This window comes from Gopherus evgoodei, chromosome 1 (genome assembly GCF_007399415.2).
Source record: "Gopherus evgoodei ecotype Sinaloan lineage chromosome 1, rGopEvg1_v1.p, whole genome shotgun sequence".
Classification (NCBI taxonomy): Eukaryota; Metazoa; Chordata; order Testudines; family Testudinidae; genus Gopherus; species Gopherus evgoodei.
The window spans coordinates 57,669,409-57,693,337 of record NC_044322.1 but is presented as its reverse complement, the minus strand read 5'-3'; the positions used below and the strand labels follow the sequence as shown (position 1 = coordinate 57,693,337).

The 23,929-nt window shown below is 42.7% G+C and overlaps 1 protein-coding gene across 3 annotated transcripts in view; it reads left to right on the top strand.

The window, feature by feature from the left end:
- GTF2F2 (general transcription factor IIF subunit 2) overlaps positions 1-23,929 on the top strand; it is a 167,957-nt gene that overhangs the window by 62,106 nt on the left and 81,922 nt on the right. For all 3 annotated transcript variants that reach the window (XM_030565513.1, XM_030565504.1, XM_030565495.1), the window contains one exon: positions 20,961-21,042. In XM_030565513.1, the coding sequence (XP_030421373.1) occupies positions 20,961-21,042 (82 nt within the window). The remainder of the gene's footprint in view (positions 1-20,960; positions 21,043-23,929) is intronic.

Here is a 23,929-nt window from a genome sequence, read left to right as displayed (position 1 = left end):
GGGGCTGTTTGTAAGCGAGGACTGACCTGTCTCCCAGGGTCTGAGAGAGTGAGGGATCATCTATCAGGATAGGTTGTAGATCCTTGATGATGTGCTGGAGAGGTTTTAGTTGGGGGCTGAAGATGATGGCTAGTAGTGTTTTGTTACTTTATTATTGGTCCTGTCCTGTAGTAGGTAGGTGATTTCTGGGTCCCTTCTGGCTCTGTCAGTCTGTTTCTTCACTTCACCAAGAAGATATTGTAGTTTTAAGAATGCTTGATAGAGATCCTTAGGTGTTTGTCTCTGTCTGAGGGATTGGAGCAATATCAGTTTTATCTTAGAGCTTGACTGTAGACAATGGATCGTGTGATGTGATCTGGATGAAAGCTGGAGGTTATAGGTAAGTATAGCTGTCAGTAGGTTTCTGGTATATGGTGATGTTTATGTGACCATCACTTATTTGCACTGTAGTGTCCAGGAAGTGATTTCTTGTGTGGATTGGTCCAGGCTGAGGTTGATGGGCAACAAGTGATTGGACAACAAAATGGCAAATGAAATTTAATGTGGATAAATGTAAAGTAATGCACATTGGAAAAAATAACCCCAACTATACATACAATATGATGGGAGCCAATTTAGCTACAATGGATCAGGAAAAAGACCTTGGAGTCATTGTGGATAGTTCTCTGAAGATGTCCACGCAGTGTGCAGAGTCGGTCAAAAAAGCAAACGGGGTGTTAGGAATCATTAAAAAGGGGATAGAGAATAAGACTGAGAATATATTATTGCCCTTATATAAATCAATGGTACGCCCACATCTCGAATACTGCGTGCAGATGTGGTCTCCTCACCTCAAAAAAGATATACTGGCACTAGACCAAGGTTCAGAAAAGAGCAACTAAAATGATTAGGGGTTTGGAGAGGGTCCCATATGAGGAAAGACTAAAGAGGCTAGGACTCTTCAGCTTGGAAAAGAGGAGACTAGGGGGATATGATAGAGGTATATAAAATCATGAGTGATGTTGAGAAAGTGGATAAGGAAAAGTTACTTATTCCCATAATACAAGAACTAGGGTCACCAAATGAAATTAATAGGCAGCAGGTTTAAAACAAATAAAAGGAAGTTTTTCTTCACGCAGTGCACAGTCAACTTGTGGAACTCCTTACCTGAGGAGGTTGTGAAGTCTAGGACTAAAACAGCATTTAAAAGAGAACTGGACAAATTCATGGTGGTGAAGTCCATAAACGGCTATTAGCCCGGATGGGTAAGGAATGGTATCCCTAGCCTCTATTTGCCAGAGGATGGAGATGGATGGCAGGAGAGAGACCACTTGATCATTGCCTGTTAGGTTCTCTCCCTCTGGGACACCTGGCGTTGGCCACAGTCAGTAGACAGATACTGAGCTAGATGGACCTTTTGGTCTGACCCGGTACGGCTGTTCTTATGGTGGGGTGGAAATTTGTTGAAATCTTGGTGGAATTCCTCAAGGTCCTCTTTCCCATGAGTCCAGATGATGAAGATGTCACCAGTGTAGTGCAAGTAGAGTAGGGGTGTTTTTATGGCTGACTTAGAACAATGCTTACTCAGCTCTCATCCCCTAATGCCCCTACTGCATTTTCTACTCTATGCATCTGATGAATTGGGTTTTAGCCCACAAAAGCTTATGCCCGAATAAATTTGTTAGTCTCTCAGTGTTTCCCAAACTGTGTTCTGTGGAGCACTGGTGTTCCGCACAATGTGAATAGGTGTTCTGTGAAAGAATCGTAATATAAAAAAAGTGTCTTTAAATTTTTTTTAATTTTAAATTTGGCATATTTGAAGTGTAGTTTGCAACTGTTTTTGAATGACTATAATTTAACATAAAACTCTGTTATAACCTTATTCCCAGATTTGGACCTTAGCGTCCAAAATATGGGGGTTAGCATGAAAACCTCCAAGCTTAGTTGCCAGCTTGGACCTGGTACCTGCTGCCACCACCCAAAAAATTAGAGTGTTTTGGGGCACTCTGGTCCCTCTGAAAAACCTTCCCTGGGGACCCCAAGACCCAAATCCCTTGCGTCTCACAACAAAGGGAAATAATCCTTTTTCCCTTCCCCCCTCCAGGTGCTCCTGGAGAGATACACAGACACAAGCTCTGTGAATCCAAACAGAGTAACTTGCCCTCTCCGTTTCCAATCCTGGAAACAAAAAGTACTTCCCTATTTCCCCAGAGGGAATGCAAAATCAGGCTAGCCAATACAACCCACACACAGCTCTACCCCCTGATTTCTTCCTCCCACCAATTCCCTGGTGAGTACAGACTCAATTTCCCTGAAGTAAAGAAAAACTCCAACAGGTCTTAAAAGAAAGCTTTATATAAAAAAGAAAGAAAAATACATACAAATGTTCTCTCTGTATTAAGATGATACAACACAGGGTCAATTGCTTAAAAGAATATTGAATAAACAGCCTTATTCAAAAAGAATACAAATCAAAGCACTCCAGCACTTATAGTCATGTAAATACCAAAGAAAAGAAACCATATAACTTACTATCTGATCTCTTTGTCCTTACACTTAGAAACAGAAGATTAGAAAACAGAACTACTTCTCCGAAGCTCAGAGACAGCAGGCAGACAGACAAAAGACTCAGACACACAATTCCCTCCACCCAAAGTTGAAAAAATCCGGTTTCCTGATTGGTTCTCTGGTCAGGTGTTTCAGGTGAAAGAGACATTAACCCTTAGCTATCTGTTTATGACACGCCCCCCAAACTGCAGACAGTGGGGAAGCTCACTGGCGGCAATTTCCTTCTAGAACTTGAAAATAACCAGGGTAATACAACACATGCACCTTTACATATGCCACTAAGTATATAACTAACAGACTTTTACATTTTAAGAACACTGTTTAACTACTGGATTCTGGGAAACTCTCACGGGAGAGTGCATCAGCAACTTTGTTAGAAGCTCCTGTGATGTGTTGAATTTCAAAATCAAAATCCTGGAGAGCTAAACTCCAACGAAGAAGTTTCTTGTTGTTCCCCTTGGCAGTATGAAGCCACTTTAGTGCAGCATGGTCAGTTTGTAGTTGGAACCGCCGTCCCCAAACATATGGGCGTAGCTTTTCCAGGGTGTACACAATGGCATAGCATTCCTTTTCACTGACTGACCAGTGACTTTCCCTCTCAGACAGTTTCTTGCTGAGGAACACGACAGGATGGAAGTTGTGATCTGTTGCTTCCTGCATGAGCACTGCTCCTATACCACGCTCAGATGCATCTGTGGTTACTAGGAATGGCTTGTCAAAGTCCGGGGCCCTGAGCACAGGGTCAGACATGAGCATCGCCTTAAGCTGGGTAAAGGCCTTTTGACACTCATTAGTCCACTTAACGGCATTTGGCTGGGTCTTTTTGGTCAGGTCGGTCAATGGGGCAGCGATTTGGCTGTAGTGTGGTACAAATCGCCTGTAGTATCCGGCCAAGCCTAAGAAGGATTGGACCTGTTTCTTTGACCTTGGGACAGGCCACTTTTGGATAGCATCCACCTTGGCCTGTAGGGGGTTTATGGTTTCTTGACCCACCTGGTGCCCCAGGTAAGTCACTCTGTTTTGGCCTATTTGACACTTTTTGGCCTTAACAGTTAGTCCTGCCTGCCTGATGCGCTCAAAGACCTTTTCCAGGTGTAGTAGGTGTTCGGGCCAGGAGTCTGAAAAAATGGCCACATCATCGAGGTAGGCAACTGCAAATTCTTCCAGTCCAGCTAGTAGACCATCTACCAGCCTCTGGAAGGTGGCGGGTGCATTTCGAAGGCCGAAAGGAAGGACATTGAATTCATACACCCCCGCATGGGTGACGAATGCTGACCTCTCCTTGGCAGGTTTATCTAGTGGTACTTGCCAGTACCCCTTGGTTAAGTTTATTGTAGAGATGAACTGGGCACGTCCCAACTTTTCCAATAGCTCATTAGTGCGTGGCATTGGATAGTTGTCCGGACGAGTTACAGCATTTAGCTTACGGTAGTCCACGCAAAAGCGTATTTCCCCATCGGGTTTGGGTACCAGAACCACTGGAGATGCCCTTGCACTGGTAGATGAGCGGATTATACCCATCTGTAGCATGTTCTGGATCTCCCGTTCTATAGCAGCTTGGGCATGAGGAGACACCCGGTAGGGTGGGGTTCTGATTGGGTGAGCATTACCTGTGTCAATGGAGTGGTATGCCCATTCAGTCCTTCCTGGGGTGGCTGAGAACAATGCGGCGAAGCTAGTGCACAGCTCCTTGATTTGTTGCCGCTGCAGACCTTCCAGGGTGGTTGAGAGGTTCACCTCTTCCACGCCACCGTCTTTTTTCCCATCGTAGTAGACACCGTCAGGCCACTCAGCATCATCTCCCTGGACTGTAAACTGAAAAACCTGTAAGTCTCTGGAATAGAAAGGCTTGAGAGAATTAACATGGTACACTTTAGGCTTTAGTGAGGAATTGGGAAATGCTATGAGGTAGTTCACAGCTCCCAGGCGCTCTTGGACCGTGAATGGCCCTTCCCATGATGCTTCCATCTTATGGGCCTGTTGCGCCTTTAAGACCATAACCTGGTCTCCTACCTTGAAGGAACGTTCTCTGGCATGTCTGTCATACCAGGCCTTTTGATCTTCTTGAGCATCCTTTAGGTTCTCTCTAGCAAGGGCTAAAGAGCGTTGGAGGGTGCTTTGTAGGTTGCTTACAAAGTCCAGAATGTTAGTTCCTGGAGAAGGCGTAAACCCCTCCCATTGCTGCTTCACCAACTGTAATGGCCCCTTAACCTCGTGACCATACACAAGTTCAAATGGTGAAAACCCTAAACTGGGATGTGGTACAGCCCTGTAGGCAAACAGCAACTGCTGCAACACTAGATCCCAATTATTGGAGAATTCGTTGATGAATTTTCGTATCCTGGCCCCCAAAGTTCCATTGAACCTTTCCACCAGGCCATTGGTTTGATGGTGGTACGGGGTGGCAACCAAGTGGTTCACCCCATGAGTTTCCCACAGTTTTTCCATGGTCCCTGCCAGGAAATTAGACCCTGAATCTGTAAGGATGTCAGAGGGCCAACCTACCCTGGCAAAGATGTCTGTTAGGGCCAGGCACACAGTGTTAGCCCTGGTGTTGCCTAGAGCTACTGCTTCTGGCCATCGGGTAGCAAAGTCCACTAAAGTCAGTACGTACTGCTTTCCTCTGGGCGTCTTTTTTGGGAAAGGGCCCAGAATATCCACAGCTACTCGCTGAAATGGGACCTCAATTATGGGGAGTGGCTGGAGAGGGGCCTTGACCTGGTCTTGAGGCTTACCCACTCTTTGGCATACCTCACAAGACCGGACATACTTGGCAACATCCTTGCCCATCCCCTCCCAGTGGAAGGACTTCCCCAACCGGTCCTTGGTTCTGTTCACCCCAGCATGGCCACTGGGATGATCTTGGGCTAAGCTTAAGAGCTTCCCCCGGTACTTAGTTGGAACCACCAACTGTTTTTGCGGCTGCCATTCTTCCCGGTGTCCACCAGAAAGAATTTCCTTGTATAAAAGTCCTTGGTCTATAACAAACCGGGATCGATTAGAAGAGCTGAGAGGTGGTGGGGCGCTCCGTGCCGCCGCCCAAGCTTTCTGAAGGCTGTCATCTGCTTCCTGCTCAGTCTGGAACTGTTCCCTTGAGGCTGGGGTCACCAGTTCTTTCTCAGACTGTGGACTTGGGCTTGGTCCCTCTGGAAGCGATGTAGGTGATGGGGTTGTTTCCATTGCTGGTGAACCACTCTCCGCTGGTGCACCTGAGGGTATTTCAGGCTCTGGCTGAGCCTTTTGGGTATGGCTGTCTGTTGTTTCTGCCAGTTCTGGCTCGCTGGCGCCCACTGGCATTGAGTTTGAAGATGTGGTTGCACTTGCTGGTGCTGGTTGCTGTTCCAGTTCCGGGCCTGGGACTGGAGATGCTGTGGCTGTTTCAGTGGTAGGCATGGAATCCGGGTCCACTACCTCTGTCTGGGTCTCTGGTAACACAGACGGGGCCTCTGTGGACGGCTCAGGAACAGGAATGGATCTGGAAGCTTGCCTGGTTTGGCTACGGGTAACCATTCCCACTCTCTTGGCCCGCCTCACCTGGTTGGCCAAGTCTTCCCCCAGTAGCATGGGGATAGGATAATTGTCATAGACTGCAAAAGTCCACATTCCTGACCAGCCTTTGTACTGGACAGGCAGTTGAGCTGTAGGCAAGTCTACAGCTTGTGACATGAAGGGGTAAATTGTAACTTTGGCCTTTGGGTTGATGAATTTGGGGTCAACGAAGGATTGGTGGATAGCTGACACTTGTGCCCCCGTGTCTCTCCACGCAGTAACCTTCTTTCCGCCCACTCTCAAATTTTCCCTTCGCTCCACGGGTATTTGAGAGGCATCTGGGCCTGGGGATCTTTGGTGTGATGGAGGTGTAATGAATTGCACTCGCATGGTGTTCTTGGGACAGTTGGCCTTGATATGTCCCAGTTCATTACACTTAAAGCATCTTCCATCTGATGGGTCACTGGGCCGAGGTGAGTTACTGGAGACTGGTGAGGTTGAAGGGTAGGGTATGTGTGGCTTTACTTGGGTGGTATGTGGGGTCTTTGGCTGTCCTCGGTTGTAGGGTTTATGATCTGTGTGCCCCCTGGGGTAATCGTTCCCCTTGACAGTAGCTTTCTTGCTTTCTGCCAGTTTGATCCATTTGGCTCCAATCTCCCCCGCCTCAGCGATATCTTTGGGATTTCTATCTTGTATGTACCGTGTGATGTCTTCAGGAACACCATCCAAGAACTGTTCCATTTGTATGAGGAGGTTCAGTTCTTCCAAGGTTTGAATGTTGTTTCCTGTTAACCAGGCCTCATAGTTTTTTGCAATGTAGTAGGCGTGTTTGGGAAATGACACCTCTGGTTTCCACTTTTGGGTTCTGAAACGCCGACGGGCATGATCTGGGGTTATCCCCATCCTGTATCTGGCCTTGGTTTGAAAAAGTTTATAGTCATTCATTTGCCGCTTAGGCATTTCAGCTGCCACCTCTGCTAAAGGTCCACTGAGGTGTGGCCTTAATTCTACCATGTACTGGTCTTCGGGGATGCTGTACCCAAGACAGGCTCTTTCAAAATTTTCCAAGAAGGCCTCGGTGTCATCACCTGCCTTTTAGGTGGGAAATTTCCTGTGCTGTGGAGCAATAATTGGCGCCGGGTTGTTAGGGGTGGCTGGCACATGCAGCCCAGCTTTTGCCAACTCCAGTTCATGTTTTCTCTGTTTTTCCTTCTCTTCATTTTCTTTTTCCATTTGTTTTTGTTGTTTTTCCATTTCTTTTTGGTGTTTTTCCATGTCTCGGCGGTGGGCCGCCTCATCTTCTGCTTGTTTCCTTCGGTAGGCCACCTCTTCTTCTTCTAGTTTTCTTTTGTGTGCTGCCTCTTGGGCTGCCTGTTCTCTTTGGAAGGCTGCCAGTTTCATGTTTTCTTCCTTTTCTTTTATCTCCATCTCTTTTTGTTTTATTTCTAGTTCCTGTTTGTGTTTTTCCATCTCTCGCCTGTGTTCAGCTTCTTTGAATTGGTCTTCGGCCTCCATTTTTGTCCTGGTAGACATGGTTCCTGTTTTCTTGTGTTGGGGTGCCCTCCGGTGTTTCTCTTTTGAACTGCAGGCTCTGTTGCCTCCTGAAGTCTGCCTAGCAACAGTGCCTTTAGCTAATCTTCAATGTTAAGTAAACCTGAAAAACCACTTTATTTGCATGCATATAAGTGCTGGTACTTGCCTCCTAATGGGAGGGCTATTGCATGACAAAAGACTGGTGATAGCCCTTAACGACTTCTTGCTTAACATGCAAGGCACACACTGCCAGAGAGAGCAGAAAAAAAAAATTCTCTCTGGTTCCCTTTTAAAACCAAACTGTTTCTCTCTGCTAAAAAGCCCTTAGCAGAGAAAAGAAAAATATAATATTCCTACTGGCTTCTGGATTCTGTCTATATCCCACCGCTGCTACACCATGTTATAACCTTATTCCCAGATTTGGACCTTAGCGTCCAAAATATGGGGGTTAGCATGAAAACCTCCAAGCTTAGTTGCCAGCTTGGACCTGGTACCTGCTGCCACCACCCAAAAAATTAGAGTGTTTTGGGGCACTCTGGTCCCTCTGAAAAACCTTCCCTGGGGACCCCAAGACCCAAATCCCTTGAGTCTCACAACAAAGGGAAATAATCCTTTTTCCCTTCCCCCCTCCAGGTGCTCCTGGAGAGATACACAGACACAAGCTCTGTGAATCCAAACAGAGTAACTTGCCCTCTCCGTTTCCAATCCTGGAAACAAAAAGTACTTCCCTATTTCCCCAGAGGGAATGCAAAATCAGGCTAGCCAATACAACCCACACACAGCTCTACCCCCTGATTTCTTCCTCCCACCAATTCCCTGGTGAGTACAGACTCAATTTCCCTGAAGTAAAGAAAAACTCCAACAGGTCTTAAAAGAAAGCTTTATATAAAAAAGAAAGAAAAATACATACAAATGTTCTCTCTGTATTAAGATGATACAACACAGGGTCAATTGCTTAAAAGAATATTGAATAAACAGCCTTATTCAAAAAGAATACAAATCAAAGCACTCCAGCACTTATAGTCATGTAAATACCAAAGAAAAGAAACCATATAACTTACTATCTGATCTCTTTGTCCTTACACTTAGAAACAGAAGATTAGAAAACAGAACTACTTCTCCGAAGCTCAGAGACAGCAGGCAGACAGACAAAAGACTCAGACACACAATTCCCTCCACCCAAAGTTGAAAAAATCCGGTTTCCTGATTGGTTCTCTGGTCAGGTGTTTCAGGTGAAAGAGACATTAACCCTTAGCTATCTGTTTATGACAAACTCTTTTTTCTGGTTATGGATATATCTCGTATTGAATAACATGGCGTAAATTGAACGCGGCACACAAGCATGTTGACGTCTACCCCTTTCGGGCATGTTTCAGTTAGTGACGTTGTATCCCTTCCGCTCGAGGCTGTGCGAACTTAAGCAGTATGCACCCACCATTCTCTTTATGCCATGTTGAATATAACATATTCATGCAACATGTTCAAACTTGTGGGTCTTTACCATGTGTGCGGTAAGCACAACTAAACTAGCTTCGCTTGAAACAATATAAATATTTGTGACAAACAAAATTAGACAAAAATCAGTATTTCTAAATATTGTTACTAAACGTAATCACCATGGATTTGTGGCTAAAAGAAGGAACTTTGAAACGAAAAGCAAGTTCTTCTATTACTCCAGCTGTGGCTGAAATAAATGAGCAAAATATCGTTAAAACTTCAAAGAGAAGATGAACAATCACAGTCTTTTGTTGCTAAAAAGTCTGTTAGTACTAGTGAGTTATCCATGGTGAAAGAATTTCCACCAAAGTATATCAAAAAACAAGAAGCAGGTGTTAAAAGCCTGAAACGAAAGTATGATGAAAGTTATTTGTCTTTCGGTTTTATGCGTGTTGGAAATAAAGATGTTCCTCATGCACAGTGCGTCATGTGCAGCAAAATACTAGCAAACGGTTCATTGGCTCCTGCTAAACTTTGCAGGCATTTGGAAACAAAGCATGCTGAATACAAAGACAAAGATACACTGCTTCTTGAAAAAACTTGTGACTCACTTGGAAATTGTAAACTTTCGATGATTAAAATTGGTAAACAGACAATGAAAGTGCAACGGAGGCATCTTATCAAGTAAGTTACCATATAGCGCTTGCCGGAGAAGCTCACACTATTGGAGAAACGCTTATCAAGCCTTGTGCAAAAGATATTTTAACGTGCATATTGAGTGAGCAGTCTGGTTAAAAAAAAAATTGATGCTGTACAGTTGTCAAATAATACTGTTGCATGCCATATTAAAGATCTTGCCAATGACTTAGAAAAAGAGCTAGTTTGCTGACTGAAAATTTGCCATGAGTATTCATCGCAGCTACATGAATCCACTGACTTTTCAGGACTTTCTGTGCTACTAGTATTTGTCTGATATGGATTTTAATAATAATATTGAAGAGGACCTGCTCTTATGTGAATCTCTGCAAAGCAACACTGCTGGAGAAGACATATTCAACTGCATCAACAATTTTATCAGAATACATGAAATTAGTTGTATGTACTGACGCTGCTCGGGCAATGATGGGGAAGATGAAGGGAGCTGTAATGCGAATCATAAGTGTGGCTCCAGAAAGCACTAAGAGCCATTGTGTTCTACACAGACAAGCACTTGCAGTTAAAAAAAAATAAAAATACCAGCATATCTGAAAATTGTGCTTCATGAAGCAATACAAAGTATCAATTTTGTCATATCTTGACCCCTTCAGTCCAGGTTATTTAAAATTGTGTGCGAGGAAATGGGTAGTCAGCACAAAATGCTTCTTTTACATATGGAAGTGAGGTGGCTATCCAGAGGGAAAGTGCTTGTGAGGATTTTTGAGCTTCATAGTGAACTACTGGCAGGACTGTCGCTAGGGGTTTGAGCGCCCTAGGCGCACGGCAGTTTCGCCGCCCTGCGTGCTGGTCCCGCGGCTCCGGTGGAGCTGCCGCAGTCATGCCTGCGGGCGGTCCACTGGAGCCGTGCAAGGAGCCGACCGTCCGCAGGCACGACTGCGGCAGCTCCACCGGAGCTGCGGACCAGCGGACCTTCCGCAGGCACCACTGCGGCAGCTCCACCGGAGCTGCCTGCCGCCCCCTCCGGCAAAAAGGCGCCCATCAATTATTCTGGTGCCCTAGGCGATTGCCTAGGCTGCCTAAATGGTAGTGCCGGCCCTGACTACTGGTATTCTTCACTTCAGATAATTCAGGACGAAAATTTAATGACTGTCTGACAAATTCCTCGTGGCTAATGAGACTTGCATATCTTGCAGATATTTTTGCAAAATTAAATGAAATTAATCTGTTGCTGCAAGGAAAGAATATAACCATTTTTACTACAATGGATAAAATGTTGTCATTAAAAAAGAAACTCGAATTCTGGGCATCTTCTGTAGAACAGAATAGCTTTGACTGCTTCCCTACAGTACATGAATTTCTGACTGAAATAAATTCTATAGTCCATGAAGAAGTTTCCAGCACCATTTTACAGCACTTACATGACTTGCAGGCCTCTTTATTAGAATATTTTCCTACAACTACTGATGGCAATGCTTGGGTTCAAAATCCATTTGTAATTACAGCCAAACCAGTCGGCATTACTGCATGTGATTATGAAAGCCTAATTGACTTAATTTCTGACTCTGACTTGAAACAAAAGTTTAAGGATCTTCCGCTGAATAATTTTTGGAGCAGCTTAATAGAAGAGTACCCTAATGTGGCTAAGCGTGCAGTTTGAGTGCTCCTTCTTTTTGCTACAACTTATTTGTGTGAGACGGGATTTTCGTATTATACTGCAACAAAAACCAAATATAGGAATAGACTTGATGCTGCGCTTGACATGAGGATTCAACTTTGCAGTATTATTCCTAATATTAAGTGAGTTTGTGATAGAAAAATGCAGAAACACCAATCCCATTAAATCCAAATTTGTATTTCTGTTTAGATTTTTACTAGGAAAATCTATTTTATAATTTGTTTGGTGTTTGTGTATATATAAAAACAGTTTTTTTAAGTAGAACACTGCTTTTAATTTGACTCTTGCACTTGAATTTTGTACTACTTTATACACACTTTCCAGTTAGAAATTTAGTTTATTTTAAATTTGTATTTTTGCTTTGTTTTATAAAATAAAATATATTTGAGCATAAATAACGCAATTTTTTTATTTGAAAACCAAATGACTACAGAATAATATAAGTGTTCCGTAATAGGCTAAAAAGTGTTCCGTAGCCAAAAAAGGTTTTGGAAACACTGCTCTAAGGTACCACAAGTACGCCTTGTTCTTTTTGCAGATACTGAGTAACACAGTTACCACTCTGAAACCTGAGTTAAGATTGTGTGGTGTGAGAGAGATTCCCTGAACAATGTGTTTCCTGGTTTTCAGAGATCTAGGCATAGGTTCATTGACATTCGAAGGGTATAGGTCACTGCTGGTCAATCTGAAACCTACATTAACAAAGTGTTTTGGGCAGTGTTTTTTTGAGGAAGTGGTGACAGTCAGGTGGGCATGATTGAGGGGTGAATGAGTGGTTTTCCTGGGAACATCTTCCTGTCTCAGCTATCTGTTCAGCCCTCCAGGCCCCTTGGGCTGAAGGGCCATGTGGAGGAGGGAAGGTGGTAATCAATAGATTAAGGTATCATATACAAGCTGGAGGCGAGCTCTAGCTTCCATAGCTGCTTCAGGGGCTAGGGAACAGGTCTCTGCACAGTCTTCTGCAGCACAGGAGCATTGCAATGAAGTGGCCATACATCTCAGTGGGATGCTCTCAGCTCAATGAGAACACTTCATGGAGATGAATGCAGCCTGACATCCAGTTCGGAGAAGTGCGAAATGCACTATTCATCTCAATTGATGTTCTCCTTCCCCCTCTCCCAAAGTACACACAACCCTGTTGTGGCACACCAGGGTTCCAGACAAGTTTGAAAGCTCTCTGGCATGGGGACTGCCTTTTTTTGTTCTGTTTTTACAATGCCTAGCACAATGGGCCCTATTTCATACTTGGGGCTCCTCAGTACTATGTTCATAAAAATAAATAATAATCTCACTGTGTGTCTGTATTTTAGAGCACTTAGGTTGTTAAAATCAGCTTCTGGTTGGGAGAGATATCTAAGGAACTCCTTGACAAAATATGCCCTACTAGCTAGTCTTGGCCCTGATGTGGAACAGAAAATTTCATGGTAGTTTGAGAATCCATGTGGATTGTAGAACACTTTAAAATATCTGCTCTTCGACAAGGCAAAACTTCCCAAAGGAGCTTCTTCCCCAAAACAGAAAGAATGGCAAAGTGTAGTAATGTCCATAGATATTTTCAGGAAACCGCTGGGGAGAGGAATTGAGCTAGTTAGGTTCAATGACTACAGCATGTTGCCCTGAGCTGCTATGGCAGGTGTTCCTGTATACACTCTTGCTCTTCACAAAGAACAAGTCTCTCATGGTTCATGTGCTTATCATTGTCTCTGGCACATCACCCAGATTCTAGCCACTTTGTACAGCTAACTTTAACCCTTAACTATTAAATATTGCTTTTCATCAGGACAGTCTGTGCTGTACTAGTTGAGTTCAAACCCAATCAGGTTATATCAGCTTGAGGTGGATCAATGCAATAGTTTGAACCCCAGGTGTATGCAAAAATAAGTTAGAAGAACCAGACAATTTTATTCATTTCCTATTTTGTAAGGGTACTGTGTCCTGGGACTCCCTTGGCCATGTCTACACTTCTGCTTATGCTAGCAAAACTTATATTGTTCAGGAGTGTGAAGAACACACGTGCGACATAAGTTTCACCAGCATAAGTGATAGTGTGCATAGAGCTATGTCTGTGGAAGAGCTTCTCCCGCCGAGATAGCTACCAACGCTCATTGAGATGGTTTTATTATGTTGAGAGGAGAGAGCTCTCTTCTATCGGCATAAAACGGCTACATGAGCAGTCTTAGAGCGGCACAGCTGCATCGGTACAGTTGTGCCACTGTAAGCTTGTTAGTGTAGACATGGTCTAAATATGCATCACTAACCCTACCATGGACTCTGTCTTGAAAATGGTAGTACCTCACCAATCTGATCATGTGTGTGTCTATGAGAGTGCTTAGGGCTTGTCTACGCATGGAGCTATTCAGGGACAGCTATTCCTGAATAACTCCATGTGTAGACAAGCCCTTTGGAAGATTAGCTGTTAAGACTGATATGAACTTACTGTTTAACTATAATGTGGCAACAGTCCCACTATAATGCCTTCAGGACGAGGGCTGGTGGATCTTGTAAATGCGGTACACTTGCTGCACACCAGACTAAGGAGTTTATACCATCTAAAGCACCACAAATCCATTGTTTCCAGAACAAGCTCATTAGTAAGTATGCAGTGCTTGTAAACTGTGAAAGCCAAATAGCTCAAGATTTTTTCTCTTTTTTTTTTCCTTTAAAGCAAAGCAAAGAAAAGGATACAGGCAAAGAGGTATTAAACTAAAAAGACAAGCTTTCATGCATTATTAAGGTTGCAATATCTAGTGCTCAATATTCAGGAAATTATTAATCAAGAAAACTTAAAACCCTTCCCAATATGAGGTTATTATATATGGTATCTTTCAGGGTTCCCTCCCCACTCTGAACTATGAGGTACAGATGTGGGGACCCGCATGAAAGATCCCCCAAGCTTATTTCTACCAGCTTAGGTTAAAAACTCCCCTATTCCTTGGATTAAGTAACGCTGCCACCACCAAGTGATTTAAACAAACATTTAGGGAGGGCCACTTGGAGCCCTACCTTCCCCAAATATCCCCCCAAGCCGCTATATCCCTTTTCCTGGGCAGGCTTGAGAATAATCCCCCAATCCCCTACACCCCATTCCCTGGGGAGGTTTGAGAATAATATCCTCACCAATTGGTACAGGTGAACACAGACCCAAACTCTTGGATCTTAAAATGATGAAAAATCAATCAGGTTCTTAAAAGAAGAATTTTAATTAAAGAAAAGGTAAAAAAATTACCTCTGTAAAATCAGGATGGTAAGTAATTTACATAATAACAAAAGACTTCAAGAACATAGAGGATCTCCCCTCTGGGCAAAACCTTAAAGTTACAAATCTAGGGATAAACCTCCCTCTAGACAAGTAAAATCACAAGCCAAAATAAAAGTAATCTAACGTATTTCTTCATTAGTACTTACTAATAGAGTTGGATAGCTTGCTTTCTTGAGCTGTCTCCGGCAAGCACACAACAGACAGACAAAGAACAGACAAAACAAAGCCTTTTCCCCCTCCCCAGATTTGGTCCCCTTATTGGTCCTTTTGGTCAGGTGCCAGCTAGGTTACCTGAGCTTCTTAACCCTTTGCAGGTAAAAGGATTTTGTGCCCCAGGCCAGGAGGGATTTTATAGCACTGTGTACAGAAAGGTGGTTACCCTTCCCTTTATATATTTGACAGTATCGTTGGTGAGTGAAGACAGCTAAAGAGTCAGAAAGGGAGCAGGAACTGTCATTACTTTCTTCCACCCCAAGGAATATAGAGGGGGTGGTGCATTTTTGCTGCAGCAGGCTTTACCCAGCTCTCTAGCAGATATCTTCATCTAGAAGTGTTACAATTCCCAAGTGAGCACAAGAGGGAGAGGAGTTTCAGACTTTGCCCTCTGGACAGTGTCTTTGGCAGTATCTAGCACCTACCCCAAGAGGATTTCCCCTTCTGGATATATGTAGTCCATTGTGGAATGCAGTTAGTGAAGATTTTACTCTGTTAGTGAAAGAATGGGGAGTTACAACTTATATTAAGGAATATTGTTTTGACTGTTTGGAGAATCATACAGCTTATGAATTCCACTTCAAAATTATGAACTCTATATATGGTTGTCAAACTACAAATTCCATTTTGAATGTGAGGCTTGTCTGCCTTCTGTGTTTTTTACTTCCATGTTGGACTGAAATTCCGAAGGATAATGACACAGGGCTAACAATGGAGGGTTGTTAAACCTTCATAGTCATCTATTCACATAGAAGCACTCTTGAACAGAGTTGGCTATTGCCCCAGAAGGACTAGACTCCCTAGGTGAGGTTGGTAACTAAGCAATGGATCACTTGCTTTGGGACTTAAAATACCTGATGCAGCTTGGCTTAGGGCACTACTGGACAAAGGGGCCTGGAGGTTGTCATAGAATCAGAGAATATCAGGGTTGGAAGGGACCTCAGGAGGTCATCTAGTCCAACCCCCTGCTCAAACCAGGACCAATTCCCAACTAAATCATCCCAGTCAGGGTTGTCAAGCCTGACCTTAAAAACCTCTGAGGAAGGAAATTCTACCACCTCCCTAAGTAACCCATTCCAGTGGTTCACCTCCCTTGTAGTGAAAAAGTTTTTCCTAATATCCAACCTAAACCTCCCCCACTGCAACTTGAGACCGTTACTCCTTGTTCTGTCATCTGTTACCACTGAGAATGATCTAGAATCATCCTCTTTGGAACCTCCTTTAAGGTAGTTGAAAGCAGCTATCAAATCCCCCCATATTCTTCTCATTCAGAGAAAAGGATCTCTGACCAGACATTTTAGAAGGGAAAGGAGAAGAGACCAGAGAGAGTATAAGTTCCAGATGAGAAGCCCTGGGCTGGGGGAGAGGAAGGATCCTGGACTCCCTAGAAACATCAACCTAAGTCCAAAGAACTCTCCAGAGTGGTGAGGAAGCTCAGGCAGAGATATTATATAGACGTGGTGGTAGTCTGCCTATATCTGTATATTTCTTGTGTTGTCTAACAGTAAGCTTGTAAGCTTTTCAAAGTACTTATTATGTGACCCTAGATGGAAACCGTAAAGCAGAGTGCCCACAGTGTTGGAGCTCTGAGAATGGGTGGGCTTAAGCAACTGGGGTGTTTGATGACCTAGACCAGTGGTTCTCTACCTTTCCAGACTTCTGTACCCCTTTTAGGAGTCTGATTTGTCTTACGTCCCCCAAGTTTCACCTCACTTAAAAACTACTTGCTTTCAAAATCAGACATAAAAATACAAAAGTGTCATAGCACACTATTACTTAAATATTGCTTAGTTTCTCATTTTTACCAAATAAATATAAAATAAATCAATTGGAATATAAATATTGTACTTACATTTCAGTGTGTAGTATATAGAAGAGTATAAACAAGTCGTATGAAATTCTAGTTTTTCCTGACTTCTCTAGTGATTTTATGATGCTTGTTCTAAAACTAGGCAGAAACTTAGATGAGTTGATGTACCCCCTGTAAGACCTCTGCATACCCCCAGGTTGAGAACTACTGACCTAGAGCAGCTGGACTACAAGGTTCCATTTCCATTAAGGTGTAACAAACAGAGAGGACAAGAAAATAGCGCTGAAGCCTAACCCAGACTAAGGGAAGCTTAAAAGCACACAGATCCACTTTAAGACTCAGACATAGCAGTCTGCTGCATGTCCAGCCTGGAAAGCTTTACCAGGGCTGTGACGTGGAGGCAGCGAGGTGGGATCATTATGGTAATGTGTAAGCATTTTAAAAGAAGCTTTTTTCAAGACCCTAACATTTTCTGTTTTTAAACTGAAAGCCAAGAGCAGATATATTAGTCTATTCCAGATAAATCCAGATAGAAGCTAATCTTTCTTGAGTTGTTCATAATTCATCTTTGCTGAGGAGGATATTAGACATCATCTGCTAAGTATAAATATTTTAAAGTCTGCAGGTCTGTATAACTTGCACCCAGGAGTTATAAAAGAGTTGGCTGAGGAGATCTCTGGCCCACTAATGTTAATTTTTAATCAATCTTAGAAGACTGGGAAAAATCATAAGACTGGAAAAATGATAATATTCAAAAAGGGAAAGCAGGATGACTAGGGCAACTAGATGTCGGTTAGCCAGATACCAGTCCTACGTGAAATAATGAAAAAGCAGATACTGGATTTAATCAATAAAGAATGAAGGGATGGGAATATAATTAATACCATTCAGCATGGTTTTATTGAAAATAGGTCTTGTCAAATCTGAATTCATTTTTTGAGATTACAAGTGTAGTTGATAAACTTAATTCCATTGATTTAATATGCTTTGACTTTATAAGGGGTTTGACTCAGTACTACATGACATTCCAGATAACAAATTAACACTATGCTATATTGATAAAGTATACATTAAATGGATTAAGAACTGGTTAGCTGACAGATCACAAAGTAGTTGTCAATGGGGAATCATCACTGAATGGATGTGTTTCTCGGGGGGTTGCAGAAGGGTCAGTACTAGGCCTGATGCTGTTCATTTTTTAATGAATTATCTGGAAGTAAATATAAAATCACTGCTGCTAAAATGTACAGCGGATATGAAGACTGAGGGAGTGGTAAGTAATGTCAAGGACAGCTGTCATACAGAGCAGTTTGTAATGCTTGGTAAACTGGGCCCATTCAAAGAAAATGCATTTTAATACAGCCAAATGCAAAGTGATATATCTAGAAACAAGGAATGCAGGCCAGGTCTACACAGTGAGGGGACTGTATCTTGGAAAGCAATGACTCTGAAAAGCATTTAGGGGCCAGAGATGCCAGGGAAACTCAGTATGAGCTCCCAGTGCAATGCTGTGGGGAAAAATAGGCTAAAGTGATCCTACAATGTATAAACAGGAGCAGTGAGTAGGAGTAGGAAGGTGATTTTACCTCTGTATGTAGCAGTGGCAAGACTGATACTGGAATACTACATCCCTTTCTGGTCCACACTTTAAAAATGATGTTGAAAAATTTGAGAGGGTGCAGAGAAGAGCCATGAAAATGCCTTAGGGTGGGAGCTTGCAGAGCTCAGTCCGTCTAGCTCAGTGGCTCTCAACCTTTCCAGACTACTGTACCCCTTTCAGAAGTCTGATTTGTTTTGTGTACTCCAAGTTTCACCTCACTTAAAAACTACTTGCTTACAAAGTCAAACATAAAAATACAAAAGTGTCACAGCCCACTATTACTGAAAAATTGCTGACTTTCTCATTTTCACCATATAATTGTAAATTAAATCAATTGGAATGTAAATATTGTGCTTTCATCTAGTGTATAGAGCAGTATAAACAAGTCATATGAAATTTTAGTTTGTACTGACTTCACTAGTGCTTTTTATGTAGCCTGTTGTAAAACTAAGCAAATATCTAGATGAGTTGATGTACTCCAAGAACAGGGATCTCAAACTCAAATGATCACGAGAGTCACATGAGGACTAGTACATTGGTCCGAGGGCCGCATCACTGACACCTCCGCCCCCCCGCTGCCTCCACCCCACTCCATCCCTTCTAGGTGGCCCCGCCCCTGCCCTGCCTCTTCCCACCCCTTCCCTACCCCCATTCCAACCCCTTCCTCGAAGTCCCCACTCCAACTCTGCCCCCTGCCCCTATTCCAACCCTTCCCCAAATCCCCACCTCTTCTCCGCCTCTTCCCCTGAGCCCACAGCTCCCTACTCCTCCACCCCCCGCCCCTGGAAAGTGCTGCTGTTTGGCAGCGGAAAGCGCCTGGAGGTAGGCAGAGGAGCAGGGACGCGGTGCGCTGGGTGTGAGGAGAGCTTGGTGGCTTCAGGAAGATGTCTGTGTACTCCTTGTTGAGAACCACTGGTCTAGCTTATTAAAAAGATTGAGAGGTGACTTGATTACAGTGTATAAGTACCTTCATGGTGAGAAAATCCTGAGTGCTGAAGTATCAGAGAGGTAGCCATGTTAGCCTGGATCTGTAAAAAGCGACAAAGAGTCCTGTGGCACCTTATAGACTAACAGATGCAGACAAAGTGGGTATTCACTCACAAAAGCTCATGCTCCAATACATCTGTTAGTCTATAAGGTGCCACAGGACTCTTTGTCACTTTTTACTGAGTACTGAAGGGCTCTTTAACCTAGTGGGTAAGGGCATAACAACCACCAATTCGTGGAAGCTGACGCGAGTCAAATTCAAATTAAACATTAGGCTGAGATTTTTAACAGCCAGGGTGAATGACCATTGAAACAAACTACCAAAGGAAGTAGAGGATTCTCCTTTTCTTGATGTCCTCAGATCAAGACTGGATGCCTTTGTGTAAGTTAGACTTTAGCTAAACACAAGTTATTATTGGGCTCCATACAGGACAATTGTGTGAATTTTAATGGTCTGTGGTATACAGTAAGTCTTACTAGGTGATCTAGTTGTTCCTTCTGGCTTTTAACCCCTGTGAATCTTAGAGAGAAGAATTTATTGTCATATGGCTTCACATGGGCGGTGTGTATAATAGGCTCGGGAAGGCTGTGCCTCCCCAAACACCCCTGTGTGGCCCTGTCCATGCTACGCCCCGTGGCCGCCTCCTGCTGGTAGTTGTCCCTAGCCCAGGTAGGCTGCTCCTCTTCCAGGAAGCGTACAGCTAGGGCAGTTGGGACTTGGGGTGGCTGGCACTGCCTGGCGCTCTGGGGTTGGAGAGGCTTGGGTGAACCAGGGCTGGGGTGGGAGGAGGCGAGGGGCAGGGCTTCAGAAGGAAGGGGTGGGCGAGATTGGGAACTGACTGCCCCAAGCCCGAGGTTCACCCACTCGCCATACAGCTTCAGCTCTGCGTACACAGAACTGTCAGAAAAGCCAAATTCTACTTTCTTGTTCTTTTGAAGGATTTAATTCATTACTTAGGCAAAGCAAAAATATATAAATGCAGCCATGTTAAATGCCTAGCATCAGATAATTGTTCTCTGCAGTGTCATTAGTGAGACCAGAGTTAGATTTTAGGTTTCAGTAATAAATAATTCAGTCAGCAAGGCACTGAAAAAACAGCGGATGTAGTATACTTATAAAGAGAGTGACCTATGTTGCTCAAAATCCCGCTAAGCATTTTTTTTTATCATCTTCAATGCCATCTGAATGGGATGGTGGCACTGCAGTGCCCTAAAGCAAAGGCAAAACTGAGAGTAAAATTCTGTCCTTACCTTATCCTACTACACCTGGCTTTTGGATGGGTTGTCCAAACAGAGGGTGTATTTGGATGTATTGTGCTGTCTACATACAATAGGGAGGATTGGAGCGAAAAGGACATAGTTAGGCGGGTAGTAATTTCCAGGATCTTCTAAATGTAGTCACCTGTGCTTGCTTTCTGTGCAGTATTCCTTTTGGTGTTTTAGGGTTATTTCCTCTGGGTCCAATTTTTGAGAGATACTACGCAGCTGGAGCTCCTGTTGGCCACTAATGAATACTTTGGTGTCAGTGACTTGCCCAATATCACGTAAGAAATCTGTGGCAGAGCTAGGGATGGAACAGAAGTGCGGATATCAAATGTATAATTCTTCAGCTCCCTAAATAGCTGAATAGTACTAGACTAAAGGATTTATATTGTGTTTTCTAAACTCTGAACATAAATAGTACGACAGTAGTTGAAAAGGTGAATGATGTACACTTCTGTGTTTTATAATAAAGTATTTCTTTCTATTCAAGATAAACTTTCATTGGAAGGAATAGTGGTTCAACGTGCTGAATGCAGACCTGCAGCTAGTGAAAATTATATGAAACTGAAAAGGTAGGTATATCTCTTTTTATTATCAATGAGTCTGTAATGTCTTGTTTTGATATTTTATCTCCTTTCCCGGTAAGAGCCAGATTACTTTCTGAAAAGTAAAACTATTTTATTTGCGTGATTTTGTTTCGGTTTTAAGACTGGATTTAGATATAACAGAGTGTGTAGTGCAGCGGTTTTCAAACTTTTTGAGCTGAGCTTCCCCTTTAGAATTTTTGGTTGTGTCCCCCCAACCCAGACAAAAAGAAGTGAGTCAAAGGGTGCAGGTGGTGCTCCCTTCCTGGTCCCCGCCATGTGGGGCTGAAGCCTGAGCACCACCTGATCATTCTTCTGCACCCCCCAGGGGGCATGCCTCACAGTTTGAAAACCTCTGCTATAGTGTGTGTATATAAATATATCTAAATTTGTGCATATACTTGGATGCTAAACTGTAATACAGAAATAAAAAGGAATACACACAGATGGGGTTTAAAGGTTTTCATTGGCATGGATAGGATGATCATATTAAGTGGTGGTACAGACTTCCCAAAATGAGTGCCAGTAGCACCTTATGCTGTACTGTTCCATTATGTGGTGAGCACATTTAAGAACATGAGCATGTCCATAGTGGGTCAGACCAGTGGTCCAACTAGCCCAGTATTCTGTCTTCTGACAGTGGCCAATGCCAGATGCTGCAGAGGGAATGAACAGAACACAGCAATTTATCCAGTGATCCATCCCGTGTTGTTCAGTCCAAGCTTCTAGTAGTCAGAGATTAGGGACACCCAGAGCATGGGGTGGCATCCCTGATCATCTTGGCTAATAGCCATTGATAGACCTATCCTACATGAATTTACCTAATTTGTTTTTTAACTCAGTTATACATTTGACCTTCAGATCCCCTGGCAGCAAGTTCCACAGGTTGACTGGAGGTTGTGTGATGAAGTACTCTCTTATGTTTGTTTTAAACCTGCTGCCTATTAATTTCATTAGGTGACCCTGGTTCTTGTGTTACATGAAGAAGTAAATAACTTTATGAATCACTTTCTCCACATCATTCGTGATTTTATGTACCTCTTATATTGCCCCTTAGTTGCCTCTTTTCTAAGATGAACTATCCCAGTCTTTTTCATCTTTTCTCATGGGGATATGGAATAGCTTCCATAATCATTCATGTTATCCTTCTCTGTACTTTTTCCAATTTGAATATACCTTTTTGGGGATGAGGCAACCATAACTGCACACAGTATTCAAGGTGTAGGTGTACCATGGATTTATATAGTGTCATTATGATATTTTATGTCTCATTATCTATACCCTTTCCATAGTGATTCCTAACATTGTTAATTTTTTGTTTGCCACCACACACTGAGTAGATGGTTTTCAGAGAACTATTCACGATGACTCCAAGATCTCTGTCTTGAGTGGTAATCTCTAATTTAGACCCCATCATTTTGTATGTATTGTTGGGATTATGTTTTCTAACGTGTATTATTTTGCATTTATCAACATTGAATTTCATCTGCCTTTTAAGTTGCCAAGTCACCCAGTTTTGAGAGAATCCTTTGTAACTTTTCGCAATCAGCTTTGAATTTAAGTTTATTTGAACACATGTATAGTAATCCCTCCTGCTGAAGTTCAGCCTTCCAGTAAGAGTTTGAAAACTCCCTGGGACTATTTTAATTAAATGGAATGCAACTTTCTGATCATCCTAAATGGCTTCTGCGGGTGATCAAAAAACACAGGCAATGAAAATTGTGGATCATTTTAGTCTGGCAGGTGTTTCCTTCCAAGCCAAAATTGAAAAGATTTTTCAAGTTTTAGAAATAGTAATGGTTTCATAGAGAAACCTTATACTTAAAATGGAGAATATTGCTAGGAAAAGTAATAGGTAACATTTGTGGAAGTGGTACTTAGGAGCCTATCTAATTGAAAGTCACTCAGGAGCTTTTGAAAATTTAACTTCATCTGTAGAATTCATCCTGTAATAATTCACACTGGAGAGAGAGAGAGAGAGTGTGTGTGTGTGTGTGTATGTGAGAGAGAGAGAGAGAGAGAGAGAGAGAGAGATCTGCCGGTTAATTATGCATTTAAAAAAAAGTGATTTGTTTTATTAGTTCTAAATTTATCTTTCACCTTAATTAAATATCCTCTTAGTCTTGTATTATGAGGGAGGGTAAATGGGTGAGTTTGATTTACTTTCCATATATCATTCATTAATTTTGTGTACCTCTGTTAGATCCTCTTATTTATCTTCTCTCTAAACTAAACAGTCCCAATCTTTTCATTATTATGTGTGGGTGTCCATGTATATAATTTTTATACACTGATTTCCTGTAATTTCTGCAGGCTCACTATTGCAGCTACTTCAGTTGTGCTTCACAGTGTACGTGCTGTCATGGTTTCTGCCATTGATATAGAATGGAATTTGAGCAACACTGAATCTTTGTTGAAGGGAATTTATTTTATTCTGGCAAATTTAAATATAGTCTTTATCTGTTTCAGAATTGTTTTAATCCTATTTCCTGAGCTCAACAGTTTCTTGTTATTTGCAAACTATCTCCTATTAGTTGATCATACCAGGTTCATGTGGGAAGGTCTCAGCAGGAGGCCAAAATGAAACTGACAGGTTTAATGAAATACTGTCCTAACTTGCATCTGAGGAAGTGGGTATTCACCCACGAAAGCTCATGCTCCAAAACGTCTGTTAGTCTATAAGGTGCCACAGGATTCTTTGCTGCTTGTCCTAACTTTGAATTTGTTGGCATTTTACATTCTGATGTCTTGCCTGCAAACACTTACCTGCCCCGGACTATCATTTGTGTCTCTTGTCACAGTGAGTGCCTTCAGGATCAGTAACCACAGAAAGAATCAAAAAATGAAAGCTGTTTTTCTCCTGAGACATGCACCT